The sequence below is a fragment of the Anser cygnoides genome, chromosome 6 (genome assembly GCF_040182565.1).
Source record: "Anser cygnoides isolate HZ-2024a breed goose chromosome 6, Taihu_goose_T2T_genome, whole genome shotgun sequence".
Classification (NCBI taxonomy): Eukaryota; Metazoa; Chordata; class Aves; order Anseriformes; family Anatidae; genus Anser; species Anser cygnoides.
Window position 1 is genome coordinate 22,962,869 of NC_089878.1, and position 21,532 is coordinate 22,984,400.

General features: G+C 34.8%; 1 protein-coding gene across 12 annotated transcripts in view; it reads right to left on the reverse strand.

Moving 5' to 3' along the window:
* LOC106029947 (sodium channel protein type 2 subunit alpha) overlaps positions 1 to 21,532 on the reverse strand; it is a 195,411-nt gene that overhangs the window by 36,239 nt on the left and 137,640 nt on the right. For 7 of the 12 annotated variants that reach the window (XM_066999708.1, XM_066999707.1, XM_066999705.1 and 4 more), the window contains 11 exons: positions 20,952 to 21,270; positions 17,619 to 17,739; positions 15,171 to 15,258; positions 13,264 to 13,392; positions 12,687 to 12,778; positions 11,322 to 11,594; positions 7,414 to 7,477; positions 6,697 to 6,838; positions 5,693 to 5,899; positions 3,993 to 4,283; positions 440 to 820 (listed from right to left, as the gene is read on the reverse strand). In XM_066999708.1, the coding sequence (XP_066855809.1) occupies positions 440 to 820; positions 3,993 to 4,283; positions 5,693 to 5,899; positions 6,697 to 6,838; positions 7,414 to 7,477; positions 11,322 to 11,594; positions 12,687 to 12,778; positions 13,264 to 13,392; positions 15,171 to 15,258; positions 17,619 to 17,739; positions 20,952 to 21,218 (2,055 nt within the window). In that variant the 5' untranslated portion in view covers positions 21,219 to 21,270. Of the gene's footprint in view, positions 1 to 439; positions 821 to 3,992; positions 4,284 to 5,692; positions 5,900 to 6,696; positions 6,839 to 7,413; positions 7,478 to 11,321; positions 11,595 to 12,028; positions 12,450 to 12,498; positions 12,591 to 12,686; positions 12,779 to 13,263; positions 13,393 to 15,170; positions 15,259 to 17,618; positions 17,740 to 20,951; positions 21,271 to 21,532 lie in introns of those variants that run through there. The other 5 variants (XM_066999706.1, XM_066999713.1, XM_066999714.1 and 2 more) reach the window with 5 other exon arrangements.

Here is a 21,532-nt window from a genome sequence, read left to right on the forward strand (position 1 = left end):
TAAGTTGTCCTATCAGATATTATATCAAAAGTTTCAGGTATGGTCAGTGGGAGGTTAAATGCTCATTTAATATATTCCATTAGGTAAATATAATTCATATATATATATATATATTGATATCCTGTCTGATATGCAAATACATGACCTCTTCAGTTAGTATAATGAACACATGGGTATTAGATTACATGTGCTACATTTATTCAATGGTTTCCTATGCTATTTTGTTGATTCCAGTGAACTAACATACATTTTCACGTATCTAGTTAATGAGAGCTAGACAACTTCAGTTTCTTCTTCAGCTTATAACTAGAATATATAAAAGGAGCATTCATGTCTTGGCCAAAAAGGGAATTTTTCTCAAGTGACTAAATTTCATAGAAACAGTAGTTGGTTACACAGGGAGAGGACATCATGCCTGAGCTACTGCAGACTTCCTTACATTGCTAGCAGTGGCTGCTTTATCAATCATCACCTCTGGCAGAAGCTGTCCAGTAGGTGACGTCAGAGCTGGAGGCCCACCAACTAAAGAAACTACTCCATTGCAATCCACAGTGCTGTGCATCTTCCCATTCACTGGAAGTGGAGGTACTGTCCTGGATGACCTACTGGCCTGACTAATGTTACTGTTGCGCCGTTCACCATGTCTATGAGGAACAAAGAGAGAATCTCTTCTGCTCTCATTGTCTTCAAAAGTGCTGTGCTCATCATCAGCAAAGTCATTTTCTGATCCTACATCCTTTGCTCGACCTCTGAAGCTGAAAAGACTTGTTCGGCTATTGCGCCTTGGGGAAAACAGGGAGCCTCGAATGCTCAGCAAAGACTGTAGGCAAATAAAAACAGTGATTATCAGATGAAAATTATTTTAAATATAACACTTTCATACAGGGGAAAAAACACAGTGTTAATATGTCTTAAAGGGTAAGGTCATCTACAAGGAAATGAACAACCCTAATATACAACCTCCCCCAGTGCGCTCCCTTTTGGGTAGTAAACAAAGAGCACATAAGTGACAGACAAAGGCTAGTTATTTTACTACTTTGGCTATATAAAAACAACCAGTTTAATTACAGTAAAAGAAACTGCTTGACAGAATTGCTTCCTCTGCCATTCTGCCTGCTTTATTACCAACTGTTCATAAACTGAGTAAGCACATCTAGACACTTATTTATCCCAGGTTGGGATTAGTCTGACAGACTGAGTAAATAAATTTTTTTGGCATATTTCCTGTGACTCAGTCTGTGCATAGAAGTAGCTCTCAAATACTGCCCAGTTTAAATTTTTTTTTTCAGGTACTGTTCAAATAGGCCCCAATAAGATTTTTATTTCTTTTCAGAATTGTTAGCTATCCTGAATACGCAAAGATATGTATGCAATTTTCTATGAACAGTCTCACTAATCTTCATCAGATTACTCATATGAGTAAATGCTTTGCTATGGGTGGATCTTTTCAGGATCAGTCAAAATAAAGCTCCAATCTTGCAATTACACATGTGCTTAACTTTAATTCATGTTAGTGATTCTCTTGACTTGAATGACTGGCATTAGCACCTGATTTCACCCAAGACCTCTATGAACAGCAGAGATGATACATAACAAAGCAGTGTCTGTTTCTCTTCTGCAACTTATCTTTATGGATCTGAGCCCCATTGTTCTAGGCATTGCAAAATGCAGAACAAAAAGGCACTCTGCAAATAAATTATCTAAGTGTAACACAACAGATGGATACAAAAAGAGAGGGAATATGAAGAGGCAAAATTGATGGGTATGATAAACAGTGGTCTTAGCTCACCTTAAGTCACTTCCCTGTCAAGCTTTCTGTAGGCAGCATGGTAAAAGAGAGTTTTAAAGAGGGATTTGAGGAAAGCAATGAAGTGTTCTGTGGAAACTCATGGGAGATTCTTCCAAGCATGAGGGGCAGCATACCAGAAAGAGCTCAAAAAAACTAGTTTGAAAATTTAACAGGAGGTTATGGATGCTGGCATGGGTCAGTCAAAGCTGTGACTTGATTTGCTTACTGTAAGTAGACAAGGTAGGTTGGGATGGGCTTTAAGCACAGTATGTTTTACGGTATTGAAAATATCTATAGGTAGGTATGTTAACTAGCAGATTAGGTAAAAGCAATGAGATAGGTTAGTGTTCTGTGTAACAACATTCTTGATGAACACAGCAAGAACAGGGACATAGAAAGAGGTCCAAGTTAAAGATTATTCACAGCTGAGGCTCCAGAGTAGAGTCAAAAATAAAAAAAATAAAATAAAATAAAAAAGAGAGAGAGTAGGAACTAGCAACAGGGCCTTGTGGAAATCCCTTGGAAAACTGTCAGGAGGTAAAAGGATCTTCTAAAGCACAACTAAACCAGAACTGAGAGGAGACAAAATAATGAATGTTAGGAAGAATAAGTTTTCAAGAAGAACATAATGGTCAGTTACATTGAAAGCAAATGAAATGTCAAGGAAGATGTCAAAAATGAGATATAAACCTGAGTTTTGTCTAGGAAAAGGTTATTAAAAACTGTGGTGAGTGGAATTTCTGTTGAGTGTGGTAGCTAGAACCCAAAGTGGGAAGGAACTGGGGTTGGAAAACCAGAGGGGAGGGAATCGCTAGACTATTATAGTAAACAGCTGTATATGAACTTAGAGATGAAAAGGTAAGAGAAGCAAGTTGGATGAGGTATGCTTTATTTCTTAAAGGATGGATGAATTGAGCTGCAGCTGAATAAGGCTGCAGTTTGAATGAAGACATGAGTAAGAATAAGGACCTACAGGATCAGATGGGTCTTCAACATGAAGTTGAAGTCAATGGATACAGATGAGAAGATTTGTATAAGGAACAGAATAAATCATGAATTAAATTTAGAAATGAAGTCTTACAAAGTTAAACAGTTAAAACATAAAACAATGTCAGACCAAGAAAAAACAATGGATGCAGTGCTATGAAAAAAAGAAAGTATGTTAGGGAGGAAGTGGAAGGAGTTAACTTGGTAGAAATGGGAAGCTAGAAAAATTACAGTCCCACCACAGTCTGATCGAAGGAGGAAAAGTCCTTAATAAGAGAGTAACAGATGAAGAGGTTTGAGCTTCTCTGAGAATGGGAGCTGGAGAAGGTGATATATGAAAAGAACATGGATGCTCATGATCTATTTAGTGATGAAACAGGCTTTCCAGAGACAGGAATAGAAGAGGATAAAAAAGGAAGGAATTTAGAAATAGTTACTAAAAAGAAGGGGAAAGCAATTCATAAAGACCAGGGAGAATCAAGAATGTGGGGATAAAAGGAAGAGACATATTGAGGCAAAAGTCACACAAAGGGGCAGAAAAAGAACAGAATGGATGTGAGATCTAGACCTGAACAGCTGAGGGGACAGTCTGAGGTGGGCAAATGAACAGGAGTTTCTGATAACTGTAGAACGGATGACATAACAAAGCTATCAAATGAAACAGATGTCTCGATAGGAGATGCAGATGGCACTCTCCTTGAGTCACTCGTATCAATGTAGGAGAACACATGCAAGGGCACTTTGCCACAGATATTTCCACCTTTAAGATAACACTATTAAGGGTTTCACATCAATTAATTTGCCAAATTTCGCTTGAACATTTATGATACATTTAACATTTTTTTGCACCCCAAATTTAACACTTTTCTCATTGAAAACATGAAATTCCTTTGTATGTGTGCACCAAATTTTGAAGCCACTGATCATTCTGAATACATCCACCTTGTCGGGTTCTTTTTCATTAAGAAACTTGCAAATACAACTCATTCTAATTAATACACATTATTTTGATTTTTCAGACATTAATTCAACAAAATCTCTCAAATTCTTACAGTTTCATCTTTGATTGCAATTATTAGCTTGGTTATATTTTGACTTAAGATACTTAAAGAGTCTGTGTTATCTTTTGCAAGAACAGACCAAACTGCATTACAGGGGGTTTGTTTCTATGATAAGTAGACTACAAAGATGTTAAGAGGTAAAAATACTGTGGTACCTGGTGTGGGGAAGAGAATCTCTTTTCATATGTAAGTCTATTCCCCTCAATGGAAAATCGGAAGCCTTTCCTTTTGATGCTGTCCTCTGATTCGGATTTGCGAAATTCTTCCTCATCCTTTTCCTCGCCTTCAGACTGTTCTTTTTGCTTTTTTTTCTTTCTTCTATTCCTCCTCTCTTTAGCACTCTTTGAGCTCAGTTTTGATGCCTCAGAAGAGCTTTCAGAGAATCCACCTATTCCACCTACTCCACTATAATCTCTTGAGTCAGCTGCTGCAGCTGCTGCTGCTGCCTATATGTACAAGCACATATGCAATTTAATACATTTATACAAATACACACCACTCAGTATTTTAAATTTATTGCTATTCTTAAAAAAAATAATAAATTTGAAATAAAAGCAGTGATCCTGCTTCATTGAACCTGGTGTATCATAAGAAGTATAATTTGTGAAATACCACAGGAACCATAATTTGCCACTGCTCCATAAACCAGCAGTTAAAGCAGCCCAAGGGAGAAATGTGCTGTCAGAGAACCGAGTTAACAAGCATCTCTTTCAGATTGGAGCAATATGTCACAGTGACTTTTTCACCTGAAAAACTATGTAAAAGGAAAAAGGCTCAAGCAACAGGAAAATCCCTGTTAATGGGAAGCAACATTTTCTTGCACCATTTTGCTGGATTTGCAATACTCTCTAGTCTACTAAATAGTTGGTATGACATTATTAATTTCGGTGTTGCAAACAATCATCGGAGATTTGAGTTTAACTGCAGGCTATTAGAGATCTGTTGCTGTTTGAAGTCAAACATTTGTGAGGCATTTGATTAATATTTATTTGCAATCTGTAGTAAAAACAAACAAACAACCCCCTTTTGCTGGCTTTAGTCATTTGATCACATGGAAGACATAGTTCAACTTCTGCTCTGTGTGGCTACATGCCAAGCAGACATAATCTATTATCCTATTAAAGATTTCAGAGTTTTCAAACAAAGAAAAGGAGTTTCAAATTAGTATGTAATCATGACATCTGTAGAAGAAGCATTTTCTCCATTTTTTCCACTTTTTCCAGTTTTATTTAAAACTGGAACACTATTTATGCTGTGAGAGCTGCAGAAGGAGTAGAAAAAGCCAAATGTTGCTGAAACAAAATATTGCTCCCACACCAATGACAGTAGTTGTTTTTTTCTGTCACTTAAATAAGCAGAATTCCTGTTTGTTGGTTTGTTTTCCCACATCTCCACCTCAATTTCTAGAATCACAGAGTGGTTGAGGTTGGAAGGGACCTCCTGAGGTCATCTTGTCCAACTCCCCAGCACAGACAGGGTCACCAAAAGGTTGCCCAGGACCATGTCCAGACAGCTTTTGATTATCTCCAAGCATGCAGATCGCACAACATCTCTGGACAACTTGTTCAAGTGTTTGGTCATCCTCACAATAAAAAAAATTATTTTCAATCTCTTGTTTGAAATTTTAGCTTACTGCTTCTTTTTTTTTATTTTTTTATTTTTTTGGTCGCTCATTAAGAGGCTTACTTAAGCCAGCAGAAGAAATGTTATGGAAAACATTAAAGATTTTTTGCAAAATGAAGGAATTTATGAGAGAGGAGGTAATATTTAGAAGTGGGGGACTGAAACTATTCTCAGATGTGAACATTCAATCACAGTCATGAATGGCAAAAGCAATTGTCCTTTACAAGAATACCTGAGCTTCTTCCTGTTGCTTTTTCAGTTGTTCTAGCATTTGCTGAAATTCTGCTTCTTTCTGTTCTGCTTCTTCCATAGTTGCTTGATTCTGTTCTTCATAGGCCATGGCAACCACAGCCAGGATCAAGTTAATCAGGTAGAAAGAGCCCAGGAAAATGACCAAAACAAAAAATATCATGTATGTTTTCCCAGCAGCACGCAGTGTCTGGGGAAAAAAGAGATAATACACATTTTTTAGCAGACTTTTACATACTATTGCATCTGCATTATATTTTAGAAACACATTGTAAGATTGCTCTGTGTTAGCACAAGATGATTTAGTTATTTTTTCCACATACAAGTAGCTAGTATTACATTCTGGCTATATGTGCAAAAATCCAAGTTTTATGTCTGCTATGGTCAAGGTGAATAAAATTCTACAACTTGAATACTTCAGAATTTCTGAAGTTATAGAAGTTGCTGTCACAATTACACCTTTATATTATAGCCTTTAAATCTAACAGTAGCGGGGCCACTAGCCAGCATCTTACCTTGTCTCATCAGTCCCAAACTACAGTGCCACAAAGACAATGCAGTATACAAAATGTCATGCTGCACAACATCACTGTCCTTCAGGTTAAGGATCTGTATAGTTCAGGGACAAGATACAACCTTCTCAAAGAGAACATATTTGTACTAGACTGCTAATCAATTTAACTAGCATCTATTTACAGCACGTTTGGGCAAGAAGCATTAACAAGTTCATTTACTCATTTGTGAAAAGGAAACAATAATTCTTAACCACCTTCATAAAGTAACAGCTATTTCTTACTATGTATTTGAATAGCACATGGAGACCTAAATCATGGACAAGGCCCCTGTTGTTTTAGACAGCTTACATATATGAAATAGAAGATGATTTGTGTCCCAAAGGCCTTAGGGACACGTGAATGAAAATAACTATGCAAGTACTATGTAGTAATGGTATTGGTGATGGTGCTGTTTATTTTAATAAGTCCTCACCAGCTGGTAAAGATTCTCCCAAAAGTCCTGAGTCATCAATCGAAACAGTGACAAGAATGCCCAACTGAATGTATCAAAACTTGTGTAGCCATAGTTGGGGTTTCTACCAGCTTTCACACATATATATCCTTCTGGACATTGACTACAAAAGAAGAGGAAATGCTATTTTTAACAACTACTCTAAATTACGATATTCTATAGAAAATCACAAAATTGCTCAGGAGTACCAGTTTCTAATGAATTTATGAACAAGTAAAATTTTATTCTACATACCTAGGATAAAAATATGTATCTTAATCAGTTTTCAATTTTTAATTCCATTTCCTATTGATATTTCAGTGCTTTAATAATATAACGAACAGCAATCAACCCTTCCCCACAATTTTTCTTATCAACAAATTTCCATCAAGAAAGCAAGAGAAGAATGTCAACTAGAACAGCTGATGATAAACAGTTGTCAGCCAGCTGGCAGTAACATTTATGCACATAGCATTCCATGGGATTACCTTTACAAAATTAGCCTAAGATTCTGAAGAAAGTGCCTGTGTAAACTCAAATCACATAGATGGTTATATTTAGGTATAGTTTCATATCCCCAAACATTGGTAATTTGAAATTCTAAGTTACAGTTGATACTTTAGTTAGCTACCTAAGCTATTCTAAGTAGCTAATTATTCTTTCTTGATGCACTATGAAAAATGACGACCATTTTCTTACCCTGCATCTGAGCTATTGCCACACAGCAGAGCATCATTTTGTCCTTCCAAGAAATAGAAATGATCTGTTTAAAAAAAATAATAATGAATAAGATAAAGACATCATTTATACCCTATGGGAAATTGAGCTATGACAAAAACTTTTACACTTTGAAGAAATAAGCAGAGCTAACTGTTTAACTGCAATATACAACGATCAGAAATTAAAAAAAAAATATGGAAAACACTGTTTTGACAGGAAAATTACTTTTATATAGTCTTGAAGTTGGTCTTTCTTTAGAGAATAGAAAGGTAGTCATATGATTTATTCTCAGTAACCTACACAATTGAGTAAGGATACAAATAACAGATTAACAAATTGTTTATGTCAGCTAATGAGTGAATGAATACCAGGAAAACAGGACAAATACGGAGAGCAATTCCCTGCCTTTTTCAAGCATTTTTATATATACCATTTAAAGTTACTAATTTATAACTATTAATCCCATACTATTTTATCCAAATATTACTGGAAAAAGTACTGAAGTCTTTGCAGCATGAAAACACATCACAACATGCACAAGGTATTCTTAAGTGGATCTTGACTTGAGCAGTGGAAGGCAAAACCAAGCTTTTATCGTACATGACCAAAATAAAGAAAACTACACTAAATTCTATAGCAGAGAAATGTACCTGAAGTATCTATATGCATTTTGTTAATAGGCTAACTAATAAAATGAGGTTAAAATTAATTTAAAGAGTTGAAAGTTTAAAAAGCCCCTGCAACAATCTTCCTTTTTTTTTCTTTCCTTTTTCTTTCTCATTCTTTCCTTTTTTTCTTTCCTTTTTCTCTTCTCTTTTCTTTCTTTCTTTTTCTTTCTTCTCTTTCTTTTTCTTTCTCTTTCCCTCTTTCTTTCTTTCTTTCCCTCTTTCCCTCGTTCTCTATCCTTCCTCTTTCTCTTTTTCTCTTTCTTTTTCCTTTCTCCTCTTTCTCCTTGTCCTTCTTCTGCTCCTGCTCCTCTCCCAGCCACTCCCACCTTTTCTTTCTCTGTTTTGATGCAGAAAATGAAAACCGATTTGCCATCAATTGCTTGTTTGGAGCTCTTATAGCAAAATGGGAATCTCTAGTGGAGATTTTTGGATCAGGTGGCATATTAAGCTAAAGTTGCCAAAATTAGGTATGCTCTGGCTGTTCTCAGGAAACAGATGGTTCCTTGAGATCTAATGCCAGCTGGCATGGACTAACTTAGCTGGCATGAACAAGCTGAGGGCTAATGCTAAAGAGACAAGCAGGGAATTGCAACCAGTTCCTATTGACTGCTTCTACTCTGTCACCACCAGTATATGATGGAGACAGCATAAAATCTGCTTATTTTAATGAGAAAGAGATCGGGCGCATCACTTCTGCATCTGCATTCTGTTCTCTGACATCAGATAAGAAGACAATGGGTTTTTAGATATTTAGGTGCCTGCATAGTCATACCCTGTGAGAGATCTACTCCTACTTAAAAAGCTTAAAATGTATAAAGATGAAGATAGGCACCAAGCTGAATTTTCAAAACTGTCTGTGTGCCCAATTCACATTTCTGCACAGCACAGCTCCTCTTCTGGTAAAAAGAGTATCCAGATAAACTGTCAAGTCAGCTCAATTCTCAGTCCAGTATTTTGAAAAAAAAAAAAAAAAGATTGATTTCTCAATATAAAGATGATATCAATAAAGTAAAAAAAAAAAAGTCATTACGAGCTTATTAAAAATTAGCTGTACATAAAACTATTTCAGTATCCTCCTTTGTCAACGTTAGGACAGTAGTCACAGGTACAAGTCCTACATGACACTTTCATAAGCAAGTATGGGAGATATGTTCCAGCTGGAATCATCAGAAAATGCTTGAAAAATGATTCTGAGAAAACAGTTGCCAGTGACCCAGTGTCAATTCAGAAGAGCATTTTCTGAAGATCCTCAAAGGATCCGCACTATACACTGTTTTTATTAGAAGTTTCATTAACAGCTCAAGATGAGACCTAATACAAAAAAAAAAACACATCAAATATGTTGAAGACATAAAGCTAGGAGAGGAGATGACTGAAATTTAGAATGACCTTTGCAAACTAACTAGCTGGTCTAAAAGCAATTGGATTTGTTTCAACAGAGACAAGTGGAAAACGCTACAGTTGACAAGACAAAATGGAATACATAAATGCAAAACAGATAGGATCTGGCCACAGCCACTGCTGTACAAAAAGATGCAGTGACTGTCATGAACCACAAGTTGACTGTGAATCAACAATACAGCACTGATACAAAAATGGTGTAATTTTGAGATGTATTAATAGTAATGTTAGATCTGTGGCATGAGCTAATTACTTCTCGCTACCTTGTACCTTTACTAGAGGAGTACGTACCAGATTTGAGCACCTTACTTAAAACAAACAAACGAAAACCATAACAAAACAGACTAATTGGAAACAGTCCAGAAAAGCAAAAATTGTTGAAGAGGTACAGAGAACATGAAACAGAGAAAATAGGTTTGCTTAGTTTAGAAAACACCAGAGAGAAGATAACAGTTTTAAAATGTTGTAAAAATTAATATAAAGTAGATTATTATTATCTTATTCTTAACATCTCAGAAGAAGTAGTATCTGAAATTCAGAAAACTTAGGTCAGATATTTAGAAAAAACTTTCTATTTGTGTGATGTAGTACAAGAAGCAGCTCAAGAGGGAATGGAATGGAAAGAAATGGAATGAGATAGAATAGAATTGAATAGATTAGAATAGCAATAGAATTTCTTTTTCAGAGGTTTTTAAGAACAGGTTATCATCCAAAATCTTCTCAAATCCTGCATTTCTATGAGACTACTAGCATGCTGAGATGATAAGTATATTAAAAGATTATAAAGCAACCAGACTTGGATCCAAAAGCATTTAGCTGTTAAACTGAGGGATCCTAACTTTCAGTGATGTAGTCATCAGTTACACCATTTATGCAGACTTCATTAAAAAAAAAAATTGTGCCTAATTACAAAGTTAAAACTCTAAATACATTAACTATATGTAAATAGGAGAGACTGAAGCTATTTTCCATTATGAAAGACAGAATAGCAATGCACTAGGGATACTTTCAGAGCTGTTCTGAGTTTTAAGACTTTTCTGTTAACAGAGTAGATATTATAGACGTCACTGTTAACACAGTGACATTAACTACCTTAATTCTCAGGTGAAAACACTGTATTATGTGGTACAACAGAGACAAAAATACTAGTTTCTTGATTTTCAACAGATTGGAAACAAATGAAAAGATACATAACATGTAATGTGGTTCTTATTTTGCTACGGTTAGATGCATAGGACCAGTATACTCATAAAGACATGTTTGTGCTGTGCAAGGGCGTATGGTGCAGAGATGTTCACAACCAAGTTCCAGAACAAACAGTGCAGCTTCATGTACATGCTGTGGTAGGATTAGTGAGATAACTGATGTCCAAATGTGGATTTATGATTTGGGGCATTATCTTGCACTAATGTAGCTATGCAGATTTCAGATCCCATATTAGAACTGTTACACCATTTCAGGAGGATATTTCCGCATCGTGCTCCAATGTGGATTTACTTTAAAAGTCCTACACACAATGTGGGTTTACTCTAAAAGTCCTACACGGTAGGTTAAAAAAAGAAAAAAAAAAAAAAAAGATTTGTTGGTACCCAGTACAATATTATGAATATATTCATTTTGACTGTTGCTTTATTTATAACACAGAGTGTTTATTTTTTAAATGAAAACTAAAACTATAATCTGCAAAAACTATATGTGCTTTTGTGTTTCTTGACTAGGAAACAACATTTTAATTGCAATGAAAATGTACTGATATGCTTTTGTATCTGTTTTAAAAAGTTTCAGAAAAAACAATGCAGTAAATGGTATCATTCTTACTTCTATCTTCGATGTACTCATCCCAGTTAAATATTGTCATTGTTGTATTAATAAATGTGCCGTTTTCACCTATAGAGCTATTAAAGTAGGAAATAACAGTTGTTTCAAAAGTAGAATTGTCTGGAGGCCACTGCAGGCATTTATTCCTCAAGTTGCCCATGAACAGCTGCAGCCCTATTAGTGCAAATACACTCAGACAAAACACAGTCAGGATCATAACATCTGAGAGCTTCTTCACAGACTGAATTAGGGCTCCCACGATAGTCTTCAAGCCTGCAAAGAGAAAAGATTTTTATGATGATGTTAAACATACTAAACACACAAAAAAACGTGATTTTTTTCTGACAAGATAAAGATTTCATGCAAAATGACAACTAAATGAGTCTAATGTTTGTGATACAATAATATCCATGAAAAGACTGGTTACTTGTGAAGATGAGTGAAAAGCTGTAAATTTATGCTTATTCTAGAGTGTACAGAAATAAAAAGTAGGTATTACCAAACACATTGTTTATGCCAAAACAAGTGATTTTATTACTCATGCTATATCTCAACCTTACATAGGAAAGTATTGTTTGCTTTTGCTGATGCTTCTTGCCCAAACCTTTCTTATATGAACTTTTCAAAAATTATTCTGCATTTATAAACCTATTACAAAGACATAATAAATTCTTATTTTAAAAATAACCTAATAATAATGTTCTTACGATATGAGAGGGATGATGGTTTGGAGAAGAAAGACATCTTTAAAACAATTCCCCATGCATGGCCCATGCTATCCTTTAGAGATTAATTTTTTATATATGACATTTGAAACTGAGTTAAAGTTGATATATCAAGTGCCTGTAATAAATGATAAAATTTGCATCAATATGAAAGCTTAAAATTAACTTATATTTAAAACATATAAAGGAAAGCTTGATGTCATAAGATGCAAATCACATAGGCTGTTTACTGCAAATATCTCATGCAAGAATTTGTTAAACTCAAAGGCTGATTTTTTGAAAAGAAAGCACAGCTAATAAAAAAAGCAAAAATCAATCTAAATAAAATTATGTCTTGATTCCTGCTTTTTTATTTTGTTAACAATGTGTAGCAAACAAGGCTTATGTTTTAAAAACGTGAATACAGCCTCTGTGGAACAAAAGTCAGCCTCAGTGTTTAACCTAGCTCTCACCTGGAATGACTGATATTGTTTTCAAAGCTCGGAGAACTCTGAATGTTCTCAACGCTGAGACATTGCCCAGGTCCACAAACTCTGTCACATATCTGTAATAGGGGAGTTCACACACAAACACAATGACAGCACACAAATAACAATTGGAGAAATGAGGGGCCTAACACCTTACACCAACTACATCTTACCTGGGATTACAGAAATAGTTTTCAAAGCTCTCAATACTCTGAAAGTTCGAAGAGCTGAAACATTGCCTAGGTTTACAAATTCTGTTACATACCTGTAGGATTAAATCACAGTTACTCAGAATTGAGGCAGATTTTATTCTATTTGCTTGGGTCTTTGATTAAGACCTCTTCAGCGTTCACTGTATTTTGCCTGTGTTATAAATATCCTTCTGACCATAAAATTAAATTAAATTTTATCAAAGTAAACCACATTCACTTGATTTTTGCAACCTAATTTGGTCAGCTTCTAGCAGGAAGTCAGAATGATTCCTTTAATGCTGGTATGCAGAAAGGAGACAGGATATGAACAGTTCAGGCTTGATGGCATTCACAATCCTAACAGGCTGACACACGATGCTGGCCTCTGCAGCACATGCTCAGTTAGAAATACTAAAATGTGTAAAAGAGGTAGAAGAAACATATTGAAACCGCAGGAAGTCCAGGCTCCAAATGTTCTGGCTGACAAAATATGAGGCAATTTTTAGTCACTAATTTCATGCTATCAGAAAGATTTTTTTTTTTAAAAAGGGAAACTTACGCAAATGTAATGACAGTGAAATCTAGCCAATTCCATGGGTCTCGAAGAAATGTAAAATCTTCTAAGCAGAAGCCCCTTGCAAGAATTTTAATAAGTGATTCAAAGGTATAAATTCCAGTGAATGTGTATCTAAGGAAAATATGCAAGACAGAGTTTATAGAAACACATTTATGTTTTCTGTACACCATATGCTCTCTAGTCCCATCTTCTTCTCTTTGAGTGGCATTAAGAATTTAATGCAAGATACAACTAACTTTAAACTTCTGCAGAATTTATTCCTTAAGGGAGAAGTAGGAATCAAATTACAATTAATAGACTACATGACAATCCATAGGCTGAAGATCAGATTCTATAATCTACACCAATGAATCAGATGTAAAATTCCCTGTTACTTCCCTGGTGCATGTTTATGTCCAATCTAAATCAATGTTATAAGAACATACATCTAAATACATCATGATTTCAAAAGTTGCTTCCAGACTAAAAGTGTATTTCTTCAATATTATTTTTATGCTTAAATATTGGACAGTACCATGATCTCGCAATGTGTCAACCTCTCATCATCACTCATTGACTTTGCTACAGAGTAGTTGTACCCAGTACTGCACCTTCAGCAAGACAGGCATAGTACTGGAACAAACCCAGTATTTTCAGATGCAAAATCCTGTGCAAAAACAACCAAAAATATTTACTAATTCCAATAAAATTCAGCCACTTTTTTTTGACTAAAAAAAAAAATGTGGCTGCAACATAAAAGGTAAAAATGTTTAATTCTGTCATTCTGAGTCACTTCAATGTTCTATCTCCAAATGATGTCATTTTGAAATTTAGTTTCATTTGTATCTTTAATGGAAAAGACGATAAAACACTTTTTCAAATTAAACTGTTTAAAAGGCTTGAACTGCTTTTCAGACTTGACTCAACCTGAAACCAATTTTCCAGTATGAACTTTCTTCAGTTCAATCACTATAAAAAAATGTTTTTTCCTGCACAACTTTACTCAACCGATGACAGGATTTCCATTATATATATAAATGGCATAATATAATGACATGAAGAAATATTCAAGCTAGCTATCTTTATTCATAAATCCTCACAATATGCCAGACATACTGAGTGCATGTAGTTCATATTGAACTCAAAATGAGAATGCCTACACTGTCTTTAATAGCCCTATGATTTCCCTGTTGATTACCAAAGATTAAACTAGTACTTATCATCCAAAGCAGTTAGGAGGGAAGAAGCAGCAGAAGCATAAAATGCTGTTGCAAAAATGAAGCACCATCAAGAGCAGTGTTTCACACTCTGGTCTACAGACTTGGAAACATCACAAAATTTGAGCCAATTGTATATGGGGACCAAAGTGTTGATACCATATTGGAACTTTTCTTTTTCTAGCTGTTACTTCCTATGGGAGGATTAGCCAATCCCTTAAATACTTTTGTAATAGCTTATTTTTCATACAAACTTTTCATTATTGGTCTGTCTTTGGTAAATGAAAGATGCACAATAGTAAACAAGCCATCCAGTGGACTCTTTATGTGTAATGGCTGCTGCAATAGAGATAGGAGGGTGCATTTCCCCAGGTTCTTGCAAAGACGCAACACAGAATGCAGCGTAAAATATTTATCATCCACTTTTTTGCACGGTCATAAGACTAGATTCATCTTCTTATATTACTCATCTAATATTGGAAATAGAGAATTGAAATTTAACAATCTGTAATGAGGGAAGTGTTAGAAAATATATTGATTTACACAGAAGAAACTAGCAACTGAATGGCTGTTGAAAGCATATGCCACAAAGTAGTTGCTGTCAGTAAATGCCATCCTTATTAATATAACATGATAAACAGCAGTTTATTTCAGATTACTGAATATTAGTCAAAGAAAATCCATTTAACTTACTCTACATTCTTCGTCCAGTCTGGAGGGTTACTCATGGTCATAAATACACAGTTGGTCAAAATAGTGCACATGATAAGCATGCTGAATAATGTAGGTTAAGAGTTAAGGAATGTAAGCCAGAAAATCTCATTAAAAGAATATCAAACAACACCCTGGCCTGGCAGATATCCAGTATCAGGAGCTATTTATCCCTCCACTGCTATGTTGATGCTCAGGAAATATGAGTATGTTAAAGCCTCCATAGTCACTGCTTTTTAGTTAAGAGAGGACAACCACACACCAAAAATTAAAAGAAAGATAGACATATATATACCCAAAAAACCACTTAACTTTAAGAGGATGTTAGATGATTTCTTTCTTTTGAAATAAAAATGTGAACATTTAAAGTAGTGGTTTCTAATCTAGTGGAGTAATACAAAAAAAAAGATTTTTGTTGGATGACCTAGACAAAACAGGCTGACCTGTTTGCTGTATGTAAGTTTTTTTGTTGTTGTTTTCGCTTTTTTTTAGTAATATAGATTAGGAAAAAAAAAAACTAGAGCAAATTCCAGAACAATTCCAAATCATAAACAATTTCATTGATTGTGACAGAACTGCTCTAGATTTACAAACCTTCACTCACAGGACTGATACATTCTTAGAAATGAAAATAGAACACCAAAATGAAAACCGCACAATGATACACAAAATGTCCACATGATGGCACCATCACCTAAAATTAGAGAGAGAGCAAAACTCGATTTTAAGAGCTTTAGTTTATTTAACTAAAATGCAGGTTGACACGGTGCTCCACTCTAGGAATCTGAGTATTATGGTGTGGGAAGTACTGTGATGTTCCCCTCACACATCCCTTTATATGTCTACATTAACCAAACAAAACAAAACCTTCAAGCAACAGTAGATACCTCTGCCTTCTGAACTGTCAAACTAGTGACATTACAGTCAGCAATTCTCCAGGTCTTTCATCTCATTAAACAGATTTCAAATCTTTTACTTGGAACGTAGCTTCTTGCTGTATAATTAATAAGTGAAAGGAGCAGAAGAGAAAAGACAGTATTCTAAAACATAACAAATAATGTGTTATGACTACTTCACAAGCCCATAATGTAGGCTTCAAAAATCCCCTTTTGAAGAAATATCCTCTCACGGTTGAAAATCCACACTATTCTTTCATCAGGCGAGAAATAACTGGAATGTACCTTCCCAAAATGTTAAACAATGATTTTTAATATTCTGACTTTGGTCACTACAGCTATTTACTACCATCTTACTTCCATGATCTTCCATTACTCCATGTAATTGAATAATGCTCTGTTACATGCTACAGAATGTCACATAACTCTCAAATAGTTATTTGTAGTGGCACTTTTAGCAAGCAAATATAAAACAGACTATGCAGTGTTATGACTGATTCTGAAGTCATTTGTAGGCTAGACGTTGATAACAACATCCAATGCGTATTAGATAATCATAATTAACAGACTTCCATTATATTAAAATTATTACATAATCCTTCCAAAGTTTATTCTACACGATCTTAAGATACCTCTATGTAATGCTACAGAAAACTGCTTTCAGTGTGGTTATGGTAGACTTCTCTGAAATATAAATGTGCAAACATTCGTATGTTCTCCTTAAGTAAAAAACTTTTTGAAGTCAAAGCCCTCAATGACTTTGTATCAGTATTTGGGACCAGACCAATGGAATGCCCATTGTAGTCACATATCAAAACACTGAGAAAGACAAAATGAGACATTATGACCATTTACCTTTGCAAATCTCTACCTATAATGTGGAAATATTGGGACCTACTTGAAGACTGATATTACAGTATCTACAGAATTACAAATGCATAAGGCAATAATGATCAAGAAATAAATACAGGCTGGACACATATCGGACTGAGAATGTGTAAGACAAGAAACCTATGCAGTTCTATCAAACTAGCCTTCTGCAAGTGGGATCTGAATATGAAAATGAAAAGGAATAATGAAACCATATTTTCACTAAATATTCATGCGAGTACATAACTGGGATAAAAGATTTGGTTTTAACACAAAGTGTCAGTGAAGAACTGAAAGTATTTTGAGCAGTATGTCCGTTTGTGAAAAAAATGTGGTGGGAGGGGAAAAGATGAAAGATGTGAGGATTACATGAAAAATAAGAGGGAAGGAAAAAAATAAATAGGTGGGGGAAGAAGAAAGACACAGGAAAAAATGTAAAGGAAGATGATTGGTTATCTGGCTTCTAATATCTGGCTTCCACCAATGACAAACAAACACAACAATAAAAAGGGAAAAAGAAAAAAAAAAGATGGGAGAAACAGTAGAGAGAAGAAGGACAAAGCACTATGGATCCTGTTGATCTTGGAACATGCATCAGAGAATGATTTAAAAACTAAGTAACATCTCATTGACTACAATTTTAGACTAACCACTTGAAAAGGATATGAATGTACCAAAATCTTAATAGCTATTTTTCTAAGAGGATTGAAAGGAGTTAACATGTACAGGGCAGAGGTGGCACTGAATCGGAATATTGCCTTCCCTTTATTCAATACTATAAAGGTCTGGAAAAAAGAACACAGAATGGAAAATAACACTTAAAAGATACTAACAAGTAACAAACAGTTTACAAATTCAAACCTTGAATAATTTTCATTTCATAATTGAAATGAAATGTATTTGGTCAGACTTTTCTTCTATTTGCACCTCCCCACCCCACCCTGCCTGCCCCAGAATCACAATCCCCTTGTCCAGTTCACATATAGCAGACTCCAGTCAAATTACTATCAATAAACTTGCATGAAAACATTTTGAGCATTTATTTAGAAATCATAAGCAATCCTGCTATTGCTAGCTAGAAAACAAAGACAGGTACATAAGGTGCAAAGGTAGTAGGCGAAGGTACTAATATCTGAGGTATTCGTATATTTTCTACAGCTTATAACAAAAATACGGATGTACACAACTTTCAAAAACTGTAATGAATCATTTAATCACCAGCATTCCAAATAACCAGCATTAATTATCACACCATGAAAGTACTAAGACAATAGTGTGTGGAGTGATATAATTTTCAAAGGTGAAATTGCAAAAAAGGAAACTGCAGTTTTTGGACATAACATTAATGCAGTGGATAGTTTTCACAGTACTCTATGAAAAGAATAACATATTGCTTCTCTTTTGAACTATTTCTTTTGAGAGTTTCATACCTGCAATTCTATTTTTCTTATGCCATGCTTTACTTTTACCTAATACAGAATTCAATAATCCATGTATTTTCACTGTTTCTCCATGGTTTCATCAATAACTCATGCATACTGCTAACATTAAAAAAGCATTTATAAATGTAATATTTTTTCCTTAAAACCTGGGAAATAAAGAAGGATAAAGTGTTTAATATGCAGTATGTTTTTTTATTATTATTATTATTATAATTATTATTATTATTTAGATTACCATGTATTTGGATAAATTCCTATTTCTATTATCTCTTCTTTCCAAACACGGGTGAAAGTTCATGTGCTTTGAAGGTAAGAGGATCTAGTTAGCTTTGTGGCAGCCCTAAAAAGCCGAAAGGGAACATAAGCCATGCAAACCTGGAGCACTGCCAGGAGCCATCATCTACCACAGCTGGAATCAGAGGGCAGCATTTGCAAAGATTATGCTCTGCCTTCCGAGCAGGTGTGCCAAATACAGCAGCTGAAATCCTGGAAACATGAGGCCTCCCCCTGCTTGAAATCATAAACTTTAGCTCTTCCAAAGTGAACACATTTCCATTCTCAGATACATGCTGATTCTCAAGCCATACTTTGGTACTTAATTGTAGAGGAGAAAGAAAGAGTCTCTAATGTGCTATCTTATTTATCATTGCTTTTCAACTCCATTAATACTCCTTTCTGAGTTCAAGAAACTCTACCCCAAAATCAGAGTTTCTCACGTCTTCTGTTCCTTTTATTCTGTCAAAACATCTGTTGAAGCATTATTTCTGCAGTGCTGGCCAACCAAGACATACTGAAAAATTAAAATGGAACCTGACCTAAATACACAAAAAAGATGTTCAAAAAGATACAAAGAACACTAAGAAAAATATCAGGAGAAATATGATTGCAATGTGTGTAGTTTGAAATCTTACATCTCAAGCTAGAAACCACTATGCTTTTGAAAAAAATCAAGGCAATTGCTATGTATGTCTCTCACTCTAGAGCAAGCAATTCAGAAGGTATGTACTTCGTTTTCACAATAAATTGCAGAATTACTTTTCTGGTTTCCAAACCATGATAATACGTGTGTTAATTTAAGCATTTCCAGCACCATTTTTTTTTTTTTTTTTTTTTTTTTTATTACTACAGAACTGGAAAAGCAGGAAGGAAAGGAACCAGCACTTTGACCCAAATCTCATTTGCTGTACTTCCTGACTTCAACAGGATTAACCACTTGAGTAAAGAGAGCAGAACACAATATTTAACTTAAAATTTAATTGAAAATTTAAGTCACAATTCTCCATAGAATGAATTGAGATTTGGAAATTCTGCAATGAAAATTTAAGGTAGAGCTTAGTTTTTAAAGCTGTTGTCTCTGTTTAGGTTGTCTAGGTTGTCTCTAAGGTCCATACTGGTGATAAGGTAAATCCCTAATTCCTGCAGGATTTTTTTTAATTTTTTTTAATTAGTTCAAATTTGACTCCTAACATTTCTTGAGGGTTTTCTTCCATTTTCTTCAGTCATTTTTTGCTTTCATGTTTGGTTTGTTGTTGTTGTTTTTTAATTCATTTGTTTTCACTCACTTGATAAATTCCACAAGAAAAACAAAAGAAAGAACAAGAAAAAATGACAGAGACAGAAAATTCATCAGTAATTTCTTCTTTTCTGGTAGAATAATGATGATGCAATACATATGATGCCAAATCTTAAGGAAATGGAGTTCTGGAGGAAACCTAATTCCATCCAGACAAAAGTCTAAAGCTTAGTACTACTGCGTTTGGCTCCACAGTTGTTATAGATTATTTTGTTTAAAAAAAAAAAAAAAAAAAAGAGAGAAAGAGAGAGAATACATGTTCTTATTAAAAAAAATCTATAAAATATTATTTGAATTACTTCTGCAAACACTCCAAGAGGAATTTCTACATCCTCTTTACCTGCCTCTTTTTTTTTGCCACCTCCTCTTTAATAACAATCAGAGCAATATAAATCTGGTTGTGAAAAACTTTTAACACAGAGTATGTAAATTGGATATACGATTCCTCTATACAGTGAACGAAGAGGAAAGAGGAAGATCTTCAGCATATCTTGAGAAATTACCTTTGCATACTTCCCTATTCTTACGAACAAGAGAAAGCAGCCTAGGCTTTTTGTGCGATAGTGATGAAAGCTAGTGATGTGTCTAGCTACCTTTCAGATGGGTTTCAGGATGAAGATCTGCTCCTTTCACTTCTAAAACAGAACAATTAATGAAATAATAACATTCTAAAGATATCCCTTGTGCTACTTTTTCATGATTTTTCCCGCATATGAAACACTGAAAGCTACAAATTTTAGTAACATGCCAAGTATATCAAAATAAACATAAATGCATCTCTACCTACAGACTAGGTTCCACCAACTTGCATTACTAACTTCGGTTCTTACAACTGAGATTTCTGCCAATTAAATCAGCTGCCAGGGGAATGTAATTTTAAATAAAGACTGGGTCCGAAACAGTGTAAAGCAAAGGAGACTGCGAGAGAGTATGCTCTATTTTTATCTTCTTAAGGTTTCATAGACATGTACAACACACTCACTTTTTTATTGATATAATATGGGTCCAGGTCTTCCAAGGGCTCGGACACCATTCCTGGAGGTATGTCACCATAAATAAATGGCAGTGTTTTTCCTGCCTCCAAGTCGCTGTTTGGCTTTGGGCCATCTTCATCATCATCATCTTTGCGTTCTTGTTTGGATTTCTTAGCTTTTTCTTCATTGATACGCTGTTCAATCGCTGCAAGTGATTCTCTTGTGAAATAGCGGAAGCTGTCAGGTCCTGGTGGTACCAGCACTGATTGTGCCATCTTTTCATCCTGCACCTCTTAATTACTGCTTAGCCTCTCTCATAAAAAAGTGCTAAAAATATATTAAAAAAAACAAAAACAAAAACAAACATTTTAGAGCAAAACAAATAGCCATAGACAATGTAAAGGAATATACCTTCATAGAATTTTCTGTGGGACATCTTTATTAAAGACAGTAATTATCATCCAAGAGGAGATTGCTGTGAATTTTTTTTTTTTTTTTCTAGACAAACCATTTTCTTTTGCAGCTAACCTCTTGGAGGTGAAAGCATCAATTCTTGTGACATTTACTTTAAAAAATTCTTAGTCCTTGT